This window comes from Semicossyphus pulcher, unplaced genomic scaffold (assembly GCF_022749685.1).
Source record: "Semicossyphus pulcher isolate SPU_LCO1_2020_fin unplaced genomic scaffold, fSemPul1.0.p SCAF_3, whole genome shotgun sequence".
NCBI lineage: Eukaryota > Metazoa > Chordata > Actinopteri > Labriformes > Labridae > Semicossyphus > Semicossyphus pulcher.
In genome coordinates this window covers 35952501-35971167 of record NW_027211704.1, presented here as the reverse complement: position 1 = coordinate 35971167, position 18667 = coordinate 35952501, and the positions used below count along the sequence as shown (strand labels likewise).

At 46.3% G+C, this 18667-nt stretch overlaps 2 protein-coding genes across 2 annotated transcripts in view; one reads left to right on the top strand and one right to left on the bottom strand.

Moving 5' to 3' along the window:
- The window catches only part of LOC138605299 (uncharacterized), a 31355-nt gene extending 23321 nt beyond the window's left edge, over positions 1–8034 (top strand). The window contains exons 10-13 of the mRNA XM_069677439.1: positions 16–189; positions 4132–4506; positions 6687–6733; positions 7274–8034. Of these exons, the coding sequence (XP_069533540.1) occupies positions 16–189; positions 4132–4506; positions 6687–6733; positions 7274–7866 (1189 nt within the window). The 3' untranslated portion in view covers positions 7867–8034. The remainder of the gene's footprint in view (positions 1–15; positions 190–4131; positions 4507–6686; positions 6734–7273) is intronic.
- A 2886-nt stretch (positions 8035–10920) lies between these two features.
- The window catches only part of dag1 (dystroglycan 1), a 37979-nt gene continuing 30232 nt past the window's right edge, over positions 10921–18667 (bottom strand). Inside the window, exons 3-4 of the mRNA XM_069678580.1 lie at positions 16474–16935; positions 10921–15185 (exon numbers count right to left, since the gene is read on the bottom strand). Coding sequence (XP_069534681.1) covers positions 13359–15185; positions 16474–16935 — 2289 coding nt within the window. The 3' untranslated portion in view covers positions 10921–13358. The remainder of the gene's footprint in view (positions 15186–16473; positions 16936–18667) is intronic.

The window sequence follows — 18667 nt, the reverse complement described above, 5'->3', positions numbered from 1 at the left end:
TTGATTCCTCTTCAGGCTGAGTGGCTGTAAACTGTCAGAGAGAAGCTGTGGAGCTCTGTCCTCAGTTCTCAGCTCCCAGTCCTCTAGTCTGAGAGAGCTGGACCTGAGCAACAACAACCTGCAGGACTCAGGAGTGAAGCTGCTGTCTGATGGACTAAGATCTCCTCACTGCCTCCTGGAAACTCTCAGGTTAGTGTGCGGCTGTGTGAGAATTATAACCCTCTGAGCTCACCTTTTCTGTACTCAGTTCTCAGCTCTCAGTCCTGTGAGTCTGAGGCAGCTGGACATGAATATCACAAGTTAAACTTTGAGCGTCTTTTAGTCCTTTTAACGACCCTGTAATTAAAATGGCTGTAATATCACACTGAAGGGGTCAGCTGACAGAGGAGCTTGTAAAACCAGTATTGTGTTTTGGTTCACGGCTCAGTAACTGGACTTGGCTATATGAACGCTGGTCTAAGACAGTCTGAGTAATGTTCATCTGGACTCCATCATGAGTGGTCCAAAGAGAAGAATCCCCACGACGACTGTAACAAAGCAGAGATGATGGTTGGAACGTTTGTAAACGTATTGATGAAGAGCCTTTCCTTCAGACTCAACAGGCCAGTCCAGCAGCTGCATCACTGCTGGTAATGGTAGCAATAACCTTTATCCATATAGCACTTACTAACAGTTTAAAACGCATGACAATTTAAAATCATAAAATGAACAGTTACAATACATTAAATGAAATGAGCCTGATTTCCCTTCATCGCTGATCTGGGGGGGCAGGCTCAAAGGGGGTTAGTTAATCAATCATGTACGTCAGGGCCTGGTCAGGTTGAGCTTTAAAAGTTAGTAGCACAATTTTGAAATCAATACGAATGTGGACAGAAGGCCAGTGCATGGAGGCAAGGATCGGAGTTATATGATTATATTGTGTTGAACCTGTGAGAAGGCCAGCCGCAGCATTTTGGACCAGCTGAAGGCGGTGAATGGAGGCCTGAGATAAACCAGTTCACGAGCAAGGACCACACCGTCAATCAGATACATTTAAACATTTTATTATTACAATGAAATGTGATGAGGATTGTGACGATGAATAAAGGCTGCGGTGTGGGGAAGGCTTCATTGAGGATCAGCAGCAGCTCCCGGGCTGGCGGACCCCCCAAAGCTTCCTTGAGGATGGAGACAGGATTGAGCTTTGCGAAGATCTTGAATGTTGGTGCGGATGTAAAGCTGGTAAGCTTGAGAAGACCAACGACCCATGGTCTTTATCATGTGATCTGGGACCTCGATCACATGGCTGGAGGCAGTTGAGGCTGCTCCGACCTGGAAGGAGTGGCCAGAGAATAGGTTAGGGGAGATACCAGACAAAGTTGGAATCTGTGTGCCAGGAACCAAGATCGGGTGGCTACTTGACCGGACTCTGTAATGAACAGGGGGTCGGAAGGAGAAGCATTCTGAGATTGTCTTACAAGGATGTGTCGCACTAAGGGTTCGTAAGGACTGAGGGGAGAGTCTTCTTTGAAGTACGTGACTGGAATCGGGTTGCCAGTTTGGTTGGTTTTACTTCGTTTAAGTGTGTAGACTAAACAGTTTTCTGAGACACAGTGGAGATCAGACACGGTGGGATGGAGAAGTGGATTTAAATTCTATACGTCGAAGTGAACTCTGAGCAGCGAAGAAAACCAAAGAAAGCTCCAACTCGGAAGGAGTGGCCAGAGTATACGTTAGGGGAGATACCTGATGAAGTTACAACCTGTTTGAAGTGTGCTGGAAAACGAGAGCGAGAGAGTCAGCGATGGCGTTGTGAAACCTTGAATATGATCAGCGCGGAGAATAAATTGGTGGCAACTTGATAGACATGTGAGGCGGTGCATGAAAGGCATGAGTGCGGGGAGTCGCTTCAACGTTATTGAGGATGACGACGACGGCAAGATTGACAGATCAAACAAATTTACAAACGGATAACGGATCTGAACAGATGGATTTTCTTGTCCACTCATGTCCCCACGGGAGGGCAGCGATAATGACCAGATATACAATATTTCGAAAACTGCAGATGATGGTTGAAGGGGTTTTGAAGAAACTGCAAAAGCTCGGGTGGCCATTTGGCGGAGAACCACTTTGTCCATAAAAATCCCCCAAAACCGGCAGAAAGGGCAGCGCATGAGAAAAGATGAATGCTGTGCGGGTTAGAAAGACAGTCATCATATAGAAATGTGATGACATTCCAGTTTGTTAGGACTTGCTTCGAGAAGCGACGGTGCTGCAAGCGCGATTGATAGCAGGTGAGCAATAAGCGTCTGACCCTGGTGATGATACCATACCATACGATACAATATGATACGGTACGATTTGAAACAATACAATATGGTACGATATGAGAGGATACGAAACGACACAATACGACACGAAACAATATGATACAATACGATACGATGCGATACGATAGGAAACAATACGATGCAATACAGTATGATTTGAAACAATTCAAAATGGTATGATACAACACAATATGACATGTTGCGGTACGCTTTGAACGATTCTATACGACATGATACAATACGACACGATATGACAAGATATGATACGATACGGCACGACACGATAAGATACTACACAACACGACATGGTACGATTTGAAACAATACGATATGATACGATACAATGTGATAAACTTTGTCCCCGTAGAGAAATTTGTTTTGGGCTCGCATTGTGCATAGATTGATGTTGACAGCAGCTTTTCAGCTTTGCAGGCGGTGGCAGGGTGAGACGATGACCCACACACGTGGCAGCTGAGATCGGAGCGGGCTGCAAAAGTGCGGCAGTACAGCTCTTGATCCAGGCAACCCCAGGAGGTGCCCTGATTAAATTGCTGCAGGCGAGCTGTTGCGTTGGAGGAGAATTGGACATGGTAATGGTAGAAGCCTGTGCTGCCAAAACGGAGGGCTAACTCGAGGACCAAGGAGAGGTAATCATCAAGCTCCTGCCTACGGGCTGGGTAGACAGAGCAGATGACATCTCTGTACAGGGAGAAGGCGTAAGCGAACTCCACCGCTGTCAGCTCCTTGGATCGAGACGGGGCCTTGGCAAGCATGATCATGATGCCGTTGTGGCTGTTGAGTAGGTGTGGTTGAGAAGGTTGGTCGAGGGAGGGAAGAAGCAATTCCGCGAGGTCGATATATTTACCAGTCAGGATCTGATGTCGGTGAGGTGAGCTGCGACGGGAGATGGTTTAGAAGGAGGCTGGTAAGCTGGAGGGACAGCTGAAGCCAAGGAGAACTGAAGACCGCCTGCTGGCGGGATTGTAGCAGCCAGAGGAAGAGCGAATGGCATGACGAATGAAGGCCGGTTTGGCGAAGCCAGGTGTGGATGCCAATCCAGTTAGCAGTGCTGATAGTGGAGGTTGCAGGGAGGAGAGAACTAGGCTGCACGATGCCAGTGGATGGTGGCGGAAGCGAGTGGGAGGAAGAGGCGGCAGGGAGAAGACCTGGCAACCCGGTGCCAGTATAGAGCAGTGAAGGCAGGTGAGACGAAACGGCGGCTGGGAGAGGACCTGGCAACTCGGTGCCGGTAGAGGGTGGCAGATGTAGGTGGGATGAAAAGGCAGTAGAGAGAACCTGGCAACCCGGTGTCTGTGGAGGTTGGTGGAAGCCGGATGGAAGGAGGGGCGGAAGGGAGAGGACCTGGCAACCCGGTGCCAGGAGAGGGCAGTAGAAGCAGGTGGGATGTAGAAGCAGTGGGAAAAGAACCTGGCAACCCGGTGCCAGTATAGAGCAGTGGAGGCAGATGAGATGAAGAAGCAGCAGAAAGAGGCCCTGGCAACCCGGTGCCAGTAGAGAGCGGCGGACGAAGTTGGGATGAAGAGGCAATGGGAAGAGAAGCTGGCAATCCGGTGCCAGAGGTTAGGTTAGGTTGAGAGAGTGAAAGGTTGTCAGAGTGAAGCAAACCTGGCAACCTGGGAGGAGCTGCGGGGAGCGTAGTGACATCACGCCTGTGCGTGCTCCGTCGACGTGTGGCTACGGAAGTAGCAGCTTGTTTTGGAATTGTTTGTTGCTGGAAGGAGTATGTAAAAAGTTCGAAGAGTTTTACTTTGTTGTCAGAGCGGTGGTAGTTGATTCCCCTTTCCTTTAAAGCTCTTTGGAGGCCCACGACCGTCCAGTCAGAGATGGAGAAGATGGAGACTGAACCGGAGTGTGCGAGTGGGCCCGGCGGCCGTGAGCTCGGCGTGGAGTTGAGCTCGCGCCCCTCGCAGGTCGCCGGCCACGAGGGGGCCGCGCCGGAGTGGGTGGAGGTGGCGGAGGGAGAAACGATGTCCCTGCTCGCTCGACTGCAGCGGGCAGGTCGTCTGCGGGATGAGCTCCTTGTTGGCGTCCAGACTGCCGGGCCGACGGATGTGGATAGCGGAGTCTCCGGAGCGATCACCACACCAAAACCCTCCGCGTCGTGCTGCAAGCCGATGTGCGAGGAGTCCGAGGCCGGGCTAAAGAGCTCTTCGTCGGACGGGGGGAGGGACAGGAGGTCCGCGTGGAAATGATCCATGGTAAGTCAAAATTAGTTTGCGTTGAGCGAGTTCGATGTTCTGTGGCGTGCATGAGAAACGAGAATGGACGGGTGGGAAGGGCGGTGCAGCTTATATAGGCACATGACAGGAAATGAGTGATTGAGGTGTGGTCCTGCTCCTGAACCTCAGCTAAACTTTATCTCCAATATCAAGCGCATTGCAGAGGTCCAAACGGGACAAAACAAGAGCATGAACAATATGTGTATGTCATCAAAGGATGGAAAGGATTTCACTTTAGAGATGAACTCTATAAACTCTCATCAACTTTCTTTACCTGCTTATCCAAACACAGTCCGGGTAAAAAAAATTCTGCTGTTGGCGTAACGTTTTGCGAGTCCAAGATGACCGATTATGTTGTTTGAAAAATTGGGTTTGGCAAAAAAGATCAATTCTGTTTTGTGGTTTAGTTTAAGGAAGTTTTGGGATGTCCAGCAACGACGAACCTATCTGTGTGTTGATCTCAATCTGAACCTTCACTCCTCCACAAAACCACTGAAAACAGCTTCAGGTGAGGCAGCGACTCGCTCCAACCTCAAAGGACCAACACACCATTTTCTGGTTGAGCACTTTGCCCTCTGACCTGAAGGTGGGGCTTTGATCCCTCTGATCCCACATTCAGCCTTCAGTGTATGAATGTGCGTCCATCATGATTGGAGACTGGCCTTTGCCATCAGTGTGCGAATGTAAGTGTGAACAAGTGAATGTAAATGTTTGAGTGGTCAGAAGACGAGAGAAACGCTATATAAGTACAGTCCATTTACCATTTAGGTGGAAATATTAAGATCTAGTTACCTGCTTAATGTTTCAATAGATGATGATTTATCAACTGACGTGGGCGAGCAGAGGAAAGGGCTGATGTTGTGATCCTGTAAGCTGATAGGATGGAAAGAGTCCGAGACTGTAAGGGTAAGAGAGGAGCTAGCACCAAAGACAGTTCTGCTGCATATTGGAGCTTATAGTCATTACTTAATCAACGAAGAAGCAAAGGAAGGTATTGCAGTCATCAGCAGTAAAACATGGTCATGTGGAGGGCGGTGGTGAAACAATGATTTAAATAGTGTCATTAAATCTCAGGATTTCTTTTTGATGAAGAAATCAGGTTAGCAAAATAATCCGTCCAGGCTTCCTGTCCTGCCCCTTTAAAAGAACGCTGGAGATCTTTAAGATGCGATGCACTTCCACAGATGCTCAGACCTGTGACAGTGTGGTCTCAGGCAGCAGACAGCCTCTGTTATCCACTGACAGCAGGTAGCCCATGTCCTCACCTTTAAAGGTGTCTCTTTGAAGTTCAAAGATTCAGTGATATTAACAAATTCATCAAAATCATCAATGTGTAGCTTAAACATGTGTGTGTGTGTGTGTGTGTGTGTGTGTGTGTGTGTGCGTGCGTGCGTGCGTGTGTGTGTGTGTGTGTAGTCTGTCAGGCTGTCTCATCACACAGGAAGGCTGTGCTTCTCTGGCCTCGGCTCTGAGCTCCTCCCACCTGAGAGAGCTGGACCTGAGCTACAATCATCCAGGAGAACCAGGAGAGAAGCTGCTGTCTGCTGGACTGGAGGATCCACACTGCAGACTGGAGACACTGAGGTACAGACAGACAGATCGAGAGACAGACAGAGAGAGAGACAGACAGACAGGCAGGCAGGCAGGCAGACAGAAAGACAGGCAGACAGACAGACAGCAAGAGAGGCAGAGAGACAGACAGACAGACAGACAAACAGACAGGCAAGCAGGCAGACAGAAAGACAGGCAGACAGACAGGCAGAGAGACAGACAGACAGGCAGGCAGGCAGGCAGACAGAAAGACAGGCAGACAGACAGACAGCAAGAGAGGCAGAGAGACAGACAGACAGACAGACAGACAGGCAGGCAGGCAGGCAGACAGAAAGACAGGCAGACAGACAGGCAGAGAGACAGGCATGCAGACAGACAGACAGACAGACAAACAAACAAACAGAAAGACAGACAGAGAGACAGAAAGACAGGCAGAGAAAGACAGGCAGAGAGACAGGCAGACAGAGAGACAGACAGTCAGACAGACAGAAGCTGTCTCTCTGTCTCTAACTGGTGACCTTGCTGTCTGATGGAGGATGTGAGTGAAGCTGTATGAAGTCGATTCTGATCTGGTTTCTTCCTCCAGGTTGGACCATGGTGGACGGCACACACTGAAACCTGGTCTGAGGAAGTGTGAGTGTGTTTGAACTTTGCTTCATGAGAACACAGCTGCTCATGTTGGGCTCCAGTGTTTGTAATTGTCTGACTGAAGATGAATTTCAGTCAGGATTAACTTTCTGTGTTTGTCAGTGTGGCTGTAAAGATGTACGAAGTGAACAAAGTGAACAGCAGGATCCAATCAAAAGAATCAATACATTTGATTATCAGTGCAGAGAACATTCACTGTGTTTCTTCCAGCTCTGATCTTTCTGCTTCATGTGACCTCTGACCTAATAACAGTTTGAGACAGCAGATGGTTCACAGCTTCTTTGTGCTGCACTTTTATTACTGACACTTGATTGTGCTCTTATCCTGGGCTCCACACATCCTGACTGCCATGTTCACTAACTGTTCATTTCATTACAGCTGCAGTGTTGAGTTTCAGTGCTGCCAAATATTCACAGTTAAACATGAAATCTAAGTTTGACTGACTTTCAGAAACTGTCAGTAAAGTTGTTTTTGAATGAACAGATGATAACCTGCAGCTGTGTTGTGTCTCCTTCTCTCCATCAGACGCCTGTGAGCTGGAAGTGGACACAAACACAGTGAACAGAAACCTCAAACTGTCTGACAACAACAGGAAGGTGACATGGGTGTGGGAGGATCAGTCACATCCTGATCATCCAGACAGATTTGACATCTGTCCTCAGCTGCTGTGTAGGACTGGTCTGACTGGTCGCTGTTACTGGGAGGTCGAGTGGAGAGGAAGTGTTGATGTATCAGTGAGTTACAGAGGAATCAGCAGGAGAGGAGACAGAGATAAATGTGTGTTTGGATGTAATGATCAGTCCTGGAGTCTGAGCTGCTCTGATGGAGGTTACTCTGTCTGTCACAATAACATAAGAACAAACATCTCCTCCTCCTCCTTGTTCTCCTTGTTCTCCTCCCCCTCCTCCTCCCCCTCCTCCTCCTCGTTCTCCTCCTCCTCCTCCTCCTCCTCCTCTGGTAGAGCAGCAGTGTATGTGGACTGTCCTGCTGGCACTCTGTCCTTCTACAGAGTCTCCTCTGACACACTGATCCACCTCCACACCTTCAGCACCTCCTTCACTGAACCTCTGTATCCTGGGTTTGGGTTCTGCTCAGTCGGTTCCTCGTTGTCTCTGTAGGTGAGAGAAACTCTGCTGACTGAACATCACTGACTCTGTTCACTGACTCAAACTCTTTCATGAGTCTGATTTCATCACTTTGATTTGATTAAAAACTCAAAGATATTTACTTGTAAAAAAGAACTCATGATTTTGATTCGTTTGTGTTTCTGTTATATTTTGAACGATGTCGTCGTTTATTTGAATAAAATCTTGACCTTTGATCCTGAAGGAAATCATTTCTGTCGTCCCTTTGAACACGTGTGACGTTTGTCTTGTAACAGGTGATCCTTTGTGTGAGACCACATGGACACAAATGTTGGAACACTTTCATGAAGCTCACATTCACCACATGAACACAGCGGCCATTTTCTCCTGACGTTAAGTTCAGGGTGAGAAGCTCAGATACTGTTAGCATGTTGTGCTGCTGCGTTCAGGTGCTCATTTGTATAAAGGTAGTGAAGGTGACAGTCTTTGTCATTTCACTGCTTCATTGATCAGCAACTGAAACGACAACAGAGCAAATCCAAAGGAGCCTCAGGACATACATCAAGGTAAAGATGTCTCTTCAACAAGCAGGTATGGTGAGCACAGACACAGATAGTTGCTAATCAGTGCTAACATATAAATAAAATAATCAACAGTGTGTGAGACGTGTTGGACGCACACACAGATTATCTGTCTGATATTTACATGAACAAATCTCCAAAAGGCTCCAACAGCACAAACACGGACCAGAGGTTACGTTCAGTGACTGAGTTAGCTGAGGGGACACCTAGCAGACAGCTAGCAGCTCCCAGCTGTCACTCAAAGAGGCCACGCCCCTAATGCTGCATCACTTTAAGCCTTAATATAATGTAAACAGGTGAGCTGTATAAAGATTCTCCCCGTACAGTTGTCATGAAGAGAGAAATGAGCTATAGAGACCCAAACTGTTTTTTGTACCAGGCTGTAAACACGTTTATTTCTGCTGTAAAGTTTAACATGGGGCTCTATGGGGACTGACTCACTGCTGGAGACAGCCTCAAGTGGACACCAGAGGAACTGCTAAGAGTAACAGGTGGGACCTATCTCCTAACATCTTTTTACTCGTCTCTATAATCTGATGTATTCATGTGAGTCCAGATAAGAATTCAATCGTAGATGTTTTTTCTCTACTAGAACTCTACTCTCTCTTCTTTAAGGGTCTGTATGTAACTTTCAGAAAAACCCTCTTTCCTAGCGACACGGTCGGCCGTTGAGGGAACTGCAGTCAACCTTGTACACGCTCACATTTTTTTTGCCGAAGACACACGAAACTGAGCATGCTCAATGTGAAGGTTAGCCAACTAGCTCTAAAATAACTACACTGCATGGATCTGGCATTGTGCTTTTTAACCAAATGGCAAATTACTCCATTACAGCTGGCTGGCTAACCTTAGCCTAGGCAGATAATGCAACGATATCGGATAATAGAAAACAATCCGTTCATACACATTTGCTTTGTTCTGCTACATAATTTACAAAATCAACACCATTTGTCATGTTAGCTGGCGTTACAAGTTATATGTCAAGCTAGATAACTGACATACACACTCAGATAGTCTTTTGGTAGCCTTAATGTTAGCGAGCATGCTAAGGTTAGCCAACTAGCTCTAACATAAATACACTGCATAGATCTGGCATCATGCTTCGTAACCAAACGGCAAATTACGCCGGCGAAGCAGCAAATCATCACAAGCATCAGCGAACATCAGCCAGGCGGGGCGGCTGCAGAGAGCTGGGATGAAGCTCTTCTACTGTGAGAGAAAAAACGCTGCACCCCGTGAGAGAACGCTGCACACAGGTTTTGTTTCTATGACAACAAGATGTTTTACTTACAACAGAGCTAACAACAAGCTTACAATGGCGTAGCAAGAAAGTTGTGGGTCTGTTTTGATCACAAAAGCCGTCGAAGGTCTCCATGATTCACGTGCCCTGCTGATGTTGACTCTAGTTTTCCCCCTGACGTCGGTCACTTCCTGTTTGTTTAGACGAGCTTCACTAGATAAAACTTTTTTGTTTTATGATTCTTGTGTGTAGTTTGTGTTGGTGTTGTTGTGGCTGCTGTTGTTTGTTGCTCGCTGTTGACTGTAGTGGTGCAGAATGAGCTCCCGGCAGAGGTACTCGTGAACGCGCAGATACGTCACATCCTCTTGTCTCGTGGAAAAACCGCCCCGAGTGCTTTACATAAAAATCAGCCCGCAGGTCGTTAGGGCCGATGGAGGAAGTTGGGGAAGGTCTCAATTTATCAGTTCCTCTACTGTCCCTTCACAGATTGGCAATAAAAAATATTTGATTGATGAATATATGTAAAATCTTACATACAGCCCCTTTAAGTAGTCGGACTGTGAACAATGATCAGAACACCTAAAACGTCCTCGCTGGATATCAGGTATCAGGATAGCCGCTGGCTAAACAGGAAGCTACTATATATAATATATATATATAAGCTATAATATCTTGTGTCTGCCTCAGAGGCTAACTCAGTGTCAGACGTTATCAGACGCGTTCAGAGATTAAAGCTTGATTAATCTGTGTCATCGCTATGATGAAGAAACGAGTGATGTCTCAGGAACTCATCCACCAGTGCTTTCCAAATTGAACTGTGTCATGAATTATCACAGAGGTGCAACAGAGCTAGCAAACTGTTTACATCTAATCAATGCCCTGAGTAATCAATGTAAATGATCTGTATGCAGTGTGTGGAGAGACTGATGGAGCTGAGAGAGAGTTTTCACAGCCCAGCCTCTTTATTGGGCACAGCTTTCAAACTGAATCGTCCAACTCGTCATTCAGAATAATTCAGTAGAAAAAGGACAGCGGTACGGCCTCAGACCGGAGACGGTTGCCAGGCAGCAAGCCGTCTGTGGGCTAAAACCTCCTGTGGGCTTCAGACACATTGATTTATCAATTCAAGGCTAAGTGGGAGCAGCAGAAAAGTGACAGTGATCAAAAACCTCATCCATAAACATCAGTCAGGGTTTGATCGAGAGTATGACAGGATGGAAATATCCCTGTGGACACCAGCCAGGAGAAGTCATGAATGAACGAGGATGATGGTTTTAAATCGTACCAGTTGGTTTTATTATGACAATGCACACTCGAAAAGCAAAAAAGCCTTGGCATCCTGCAAAAACCAACAATATTATGACAACATGAGTGAGTGGCTGGAGCCTGCATGGCCCAGTCACCCAGCAGACTGTGCCTTACATTATTATTGCAAAGGGTCACTTCAGTCAAACTCATTAGCAAACATAAGACAGAAATAAAATGTGTGATTACATAAAATATCGGTCATTCCATCTTTGTATAGTGACATACATTAGATAATGCAAACACACACGATAAAATAAAACACTTAATATGTGACCCATGACAAAAGAAAGTGAACATAACTGAATCATAATTAAATTCTAGGCTAAGATTTTACAAATCACAGAAGGCTAATCATTTCTGTCTTTAATAATCAAACCGTTTGAGGCTGTATCAAAAACTGTAAAAAAACTAGAAGGATAATTTCATTGAGCCTTTTTCAGTGAGATAATAACCCGAGGTCGTCTCTCCGCCTCCGAGCCACACGGTCTCCTCTGGGACCTCTAAAATGTCGATCTGTACAGTCCATCAGGGACAGTCATGGCACACAAAGTTTCTCCTCCGACTGGAGAGAAGGACTGCCTCCATACATAAAAAAATAATTATCCCAGGTCCAAAATAACCTGACGGGCTCCTTCTGCTCTGATGGACGCGGAGAAGCTTGAGAAACACGGAGGTCAAATATTATGAACAGACATCTGCATGAAGCTTTATGTTTAGCATCCAAATCACTGTAAACTCTGCACTCTGCACCAGTGATTGAAAGGATCTCTTAGTCAGTAAGGGGCCGAGGGTGTGAGGGACACTGAGCTAACAGCTAACATTAGCATTTAACATCCTTCAAGACAACATTTTTTAGTGTGTCAAGATGGTGGTTTAAAAGGTGTTACATCCTAGCTCAAGATGTTAGCCTGCGAAAGGTTATGTTAGCTAGAAATTGGTTGAATGCCAACAGTAACTGTTGTGACTTTACCGTCCTAATGAGTTTACAAATATGTTGTTTTGATAACTCCTTAGCTACCGACAGCTAAGTCACAACCGCTGTCGTTAGCATTCCACAACGTTCTAGGTATCATTACTGTTTATTAGCTAACATAACCATCAGCTAGGAACCGTCATGTTGTGTGAAGTGGTTTAATGCTAACGTTAGCAGTAGCTAATGGGTTAACACACTTTTTAGCTGAATTAAGGTGTCTTGTTAATCACCGATCAATAGAGTCAATCAAAAGTAGTGAAGTTGTTAGAAAACGTGGTGAATATGACTGTAAACAGTGTATTGTTCTATGAAACAGGCATAAGAGCTCCTGCAGGTTATTTCAGCGAGGCAGTCCCTCCTTCCCGCTCTCTTCCACCACCAAAGAACATAAAACACAATCTATCAGAACATGTTCCAGATATACAGCGAATCCAAAACCAACGAAACAAATTATTTATTATTCATCTCTAAATCTTTTAGGCTACCTTGTTATTCTCATCTGCACTAAACATTGTGAAGAAGGATAGAAACAGACAAGTAGTGTTAAAAGGCAAACTGTATTGACTCGGATCAAACACACTCATTCAAACACACACACACACACACACACACACACACACACACACACACACATTCAAACACACACACACACACACACACACACACACACATTCAAACAGACACACACACACACACACACACACACACACACACACACACACACACAAACAGACACACACACACACACACACACACACACACACACACACACACACACACACACACACACACACACACACATTCAAACACACACACACAGACACCTCTGCATCTCATTCTGTCGTCTGAGTTCAGATCCTTTTGATAACCTTCTAATGTTTAGAGAAACTCGCTCTCCTTATTAAAAACAGGAGTTGTTGCCGGAGGTCTGATGGCAGTTCACCGTCTTCTCGTATCATGTGAAAGTGAGACCAGAGACGAGTTGTTAGGCAAACGATTCAGTCCAGAAAAAACTAATTATAACATTGGGATAATGATGAAGGTAATGAACTTTAAATCAACAGAGAAAAACTAAATAAAATGCTGGGAAGGGAGAGCTCGTCTCCCATTTGTCACCTCTGACCAACTGGTCTTCTGAAAGCCAATGTGACGAGGACTTGTTTGTCTTAGGCCACTGTAGTAGCTGGGCTACCACTAAAAAAGTAGTCCCTCCCAGCTGTTTCAACTGATCCCACCTGTCTACTGTAAAACCCCACTCATGACTCCCCCTCCCAAACCAAAGTCCCCCGTAGCTGTTTTGTACTTTAGCACCTCTTGTCATCTCTCCCTGTAAAGTCCAGACAGACAAACACCAGAATGGAAACCGTCACAGTTCCTTAGGCATCCTCCCCCTCCACCTGATGAGAGGAGGGTGAAGCAAGTCTTAGGGTGGCACATAAGGAGGTGGAGATCTGTAGGGGGTCATGTTCTTGGGACGGGAACCTTTGCCCTCCATTGGAGTGGTGAAGGGAGGCGGCGGCTGGTAGGGGGGTGCGTTGGGGTCCTCATCCCGCAGAGCTGTGTACTCCCCCAGCAGTTCCTGGTTGAGGGGAGTGGTCTCAGGTGTGGCCATGTTGGGGTACTCTGGGGGTGGAAGTGGGGGCTTCTCTTCCTGTAGGATCAGCGGCATACTTGAAGATGGAGGTGGCTTAGAGTCATCAAGCTCATCTGCAAATATAATGGGCACTCCTTTTTTGATGAAGGTGGCCTGGTCCTCGATGGTCAGCTTGCCCTTCCTCTTCTTCCTGTAGCAGATCATTGCAATGATACCTGCTATAAGCAAGATGGCTGCCACCACAACGGCAGGTATAACTGTGTGGAGATAAACGTCATCCGTGCTCTGCCTGCCTGTTCCCAGAGCAGGAGTGACTGCTGGAGGTTCTGATATATCAATCTCTCCTGGTGGGATGAAGGAATATGTCCTGCAGCTTGCCCTTCCCTTGACCATGACATCCAGCGGTCTGAATTCAGGCTCCATAGCGTACCTGAAGGTCTGTGTGGGTTTTCCGTCAGCATTAGCGAGAGTCCTGCTCATGACTTGGAGCTGCTCTTTTGGACATGGGTGTGTTGGGAGGCTGGTATTTGTCCACTCCACCACAATGGACCCTTTGCTGATATTCCTTAGACTGACTGTGCTGCTGTTGCGGTCCCCCAGTGCGTATGCAAGCTTTTTGACCAGAAGGATCTTCTTGTGGATGTCGTTTGTTATTGAACGTGGCTCACCATCAAATCGAGCTGTGAAGATAACAGGAGTCTTGTCATTGATGGGCCAGCGGTTCACACGAACCTCAAACGCATCGATTGCATTCAGGCCACCTTTGTCAGCTGCCTGCATGAAGTACTCATGTTTTCCCACGTGTTGGACATCAGGAAGGCCATAGAGAAGCTGGCTGGTGGTGTTGAACTGGATCCAGGAACCCTCTCCCACCACTTCATTGTGGTTCTGTCTCAAAGTGAGACGCAGCTTGTCTGTTGTTCCATCCTCTTTATCAAAGAATGTATCAGACGGGATCTTAACCTCAAAGTAGGTGCCAACCAGTGCGTTGACCTGGTCGATGGGGTTACGCAGGACGGGTTTCTCGTTATATGGATCAGGGACGATGACAGTCGATGGTGTGGTGCGCCTCGGCGGCTTGGCTGTGGAGGTCTTTGGCTCTCTGGGAACTGGTGTGGTTTTGGGTCTCTTGGGTTTCTTGGTAGGTCTTCTTGTAGGCGCGGGAGGGGTGGCAGTTGCCTCCACATAAGTAGGCCTTGTCATAGTTGGCTGGATAGGAATGGTGCTGGTGGTCTCCATTACCCTTGTAGGTTGAGGAGGTCCCAGGGTTGGGGTGTGAGCGATCGGGTCACGGACTCTGATTGTAGGTTTGCCTGGTAGGGGAACAGGGCCTCTAACTGGTGGAGCAGAGCTTTCCGTTGGTGCAGCGATAGATGGGGAGGAAAGGGTTGGGATTATTCTCACTGGAGGCTCGACTACAGTCGTTGGAGGAAGCACTGCCAGGACAGGTGTTGGAGTATTGTTTAACTGGCGCCTGACCCTCTTAGGGACGTGGGGTTTCTTGTTGGCGATGTGCCACCCAACCACCGGGTAGCCCAGCTTGGCTGACATTGTGCCTTCCTTAGCAGGCCCCTGGACACTGTTGATGTTTGGGACTGTGCTCTGGTCCAGCGAGCAGCCAAGCTTCCAGGACAACAGAGCGCCGTTCTCCACCACCTGGAGAGACAAACAGAAATTAATTTGTTTGTTGTGCTCCAACTATCATGGTTTTTATTTTAGATCATTTTAAACAGAATTTTGTAGACAGTAACTTAGGTGACCCGTTTGCACCCATCCATGCATTTCCACCATGTTTTATACCAGGGGTTCCCAAACTTTTCAATGCCAAGGCCCCCCAAACAGCATTAGCTTCTGGCCGGGGACCCCCAAACCCACAGACAACAGAGAGAGGGACAGCGTCGATTTTTTTGGCAGCATCCTCACCAAGCAATTCTCGGACAATGTCTTTGGTAGCTGGGAGAATCAAATCCTCTCCAACTGTGTGAGGTTTTTTAGCACGAGCGATGTGGTATGAGGCTAAAAATGATGCCTTCAGGGCCTGCTCGAGGACGGTAGCTTGCTGTGTGAATGCAGCAGATTGCCTGACCAAATGCTCTTCTTTACGTCTGAAGAAGTCTACTGTTTTATCGGCCTCTGCCGGATGTTTTTGCATCAAGTGACGCTGAAGTTTCGAAGGTTTTAAACACTCGTTTGAGAGGGTCTCCAGACAGAGGACGCATTTCGGGCAATCATGGCCATTTTTCTGTATTGCTGTAAAGCCATACTTAATGTATGCTGCCTCATGAAAGTGAGTTCTGCTGAGTTCTTAGGTTTTTTTGCAGCAGAGTCCTCCATGGCAGGGCTGTTGGTCTGCTCCTTCGGTCTATTTGTTGTCAAAAACTGTCAATTTTGCGCTAGCTAGCTACACGCAAGCTTGAGGAGCAGAGCAGCTTGATAACAACCACCAGGTCTACACAGATTATGACGTCGTTATGACGTCGTCATGCCGAATTTGCAGCTGAATTTGAGAATCTGAGATTAGGGCAGTTCACGTGTTGTACGGGTCAGGACAAATGGTTATTAAAAAATAAAATTAAAAAATAAAAATATGTATTTTTTTTTTTTGCCCTCCAATTTTCTGAGGCCCCCCTAGCGCCCCCTGGCGGCCCCCACTTTGACAACCACTGTTTTATACCACACATAACAAGTGTAATGACGTTATCAATAAACATACAGAGTGATAACATAAAAGACAGACACCCTAGCTGTCTGTTGAACAAAGAGTGAAGGCTCTAGCTATTTTAACTTTTATTTTAGATCTGTCTGAACAGGTTTGTACCAAGAAAGGTCTCCTGCAGCTGCCTGGGGGAGGTCCATATTGAAAGCGTTAAATAAATCGTACTTTCTGATCAACAGATCTACACAATCCTGCAATCAGTAGTATCCGTTCTCCTCTATTGCTTACCTTTTTGGCATTCCCCGGCCCGGCCATGAATGCAGACATGTCAAACAGCCTGTTGTTGACCACAGGGAGGATCTTCATGTGCTGGAGCTCCACCCCAGAGAAGCTCCTCATGTTGTCCAGCAGCTCCAGCCTTTGCTCAGAACTCATCTTTGTCAAATCGGCGTCCAGGATAACGGTCAGCACGGTGACCGGCTCCTCGTTGCTACACATGAAGGGTTGGACCTCGTCCTCAGTAGAGGCTTGGTTTGAAGCCAGCTGGGCTGAATCGGCGTCTGAATGATCCTCAGGGTGAACCTCAATAGAAAACACCTCTGAAGAAGAGGAGGATTTGGTGTGGTTGGAGATGGATACAGAGATGTAATGTATTCCTTTGTCCTCCTCCAAAGGTAAACCCTGCAGGATTCTGCTGTCGGAGTCCCAGTGCAGCCAGGAGGGGAGGGAGTCCTTACCCATCTCTGTGATCTGCGAGATACAGCAGAACAGATGTTTCAACATACAGACCAGAATAGACGAGAAAAACAAAGGGGGGGGGGTTATTACATTATATGTGGAGGCCTGGTGAATTTAAGGCTTTGGAATCAGAACATTTGGAGCTAAAGGTTCTGCTTGAGTACGAGTTAGTTACTGCACTCAGCAAAAAATACACCTGCAACTTTAACTCAAACAAAGTATGAATCTTTTTGTGTAGTCAACAACAATTTGACTTTAATGTTTGTGTGTATTATTGGACAGGCCATTATACACGAAGGGACGCTTTGGCTTTATGGGTAATAGGGTTTATGGGTAGGTGTCACCATCACTGTGTGTATTTCTAATGCATGATGTTGTCATACGTCTGAATCTGTTATTGATGGTAGTTGGGCTTCAATTATAATTTCTTTTAAGCTTTAATCACAGATAAATCAGTATCTGTGTATATTTCTGATATTTCTGATATTCACTGATATGCAGAACAAAGACGTCGAGCCAAAACTACGATGCACTGAAGTCCACTACTTGGTATTTCCACACGGAAACACTCAGCGGAGTTCTGAGTTGTAATTTAATCGTGGCTTAAATTAAAATAACTTGGCCAATTATAGGCGTGTGGACGTCCCCGGGGCAGGAGGCTGATCGGGAGAAATGGATCACAGGGGAGTGACGACGCATCAGCACACATAAATCCAAAACAAGAACAAATGCACAGTGAGCTCCCAGCCCCTACAAGCTAATTCTGCAGCTAATAAATCCTGGTTGATAAATTATGTAGAGGCAGCGCTCCCCCGACACAACATTAATGCTCTAACCAGCACACAGGCAGCGCCGGGGGAACACACACACACACACAAGGCCAGAGACAGACACACAAGGCTAGACAAAGTAATCTATATAGACATATAGTGAAAACACACACACACACACACACACACACACACACACACACACACACACACACACACACACACACACACACACACACCTTCCTCTGAATCCTCGCTCTCTCCTGCTGTCACGACTTCAAAGTGTCATTAAACGTTAGAAAGAAGCTCATTTCTGAGGTGGTGATTTGTGAAGACGTGATGATTCCTGGCTGAGATGATCAAATAAATAAATTCACTACGTTTTCAGTGAATGACAGGAAATCCTGTAAACTGATGAATGGTTTGAGCGTTGATGGTTTATCTTCTATCAATATATAAAAGGTGTCCCACAGGGGTCCATACCGGGTCCTATTTCATTATATCAAAAACTTTTGTTGCTAACTTTTATGCGGACGCATGTGTGAAGAAGGAACTACAGGCTGGTTATAACTCTGTCCAGACATCGTCTTTCTTAATTAAAACTCTTAATGTTAAATAAATAAATTTCTCTGCTTCTCAAAGTCAACGAGGACAATTAGTGGTGGTTATCAGGTTCTTACTTTAAACAAGGAGGTGACTGAACGTGTCTCAACATAGAAATACCTCTTTCTCTTAAGAAAACTTTCTCACAAAAAACAGAAGCTGTTTTTCTTTTGTGCAGAGAAAAAAACTAATTTAAACATTTTGTTTTTCAGTAAATGACGAGGTGATATTTTGTTTATAGATCTGAAAGTGTTTGACTCCGTGTGCCGCGCTGTGGTACGGGTTTCTGCAGACATCAGTACATCTGTCTATAAAGATATTTAAATAGTAATCTTGTCAATCATTTTGAGTCCTTTTGAGAGTAATAATAA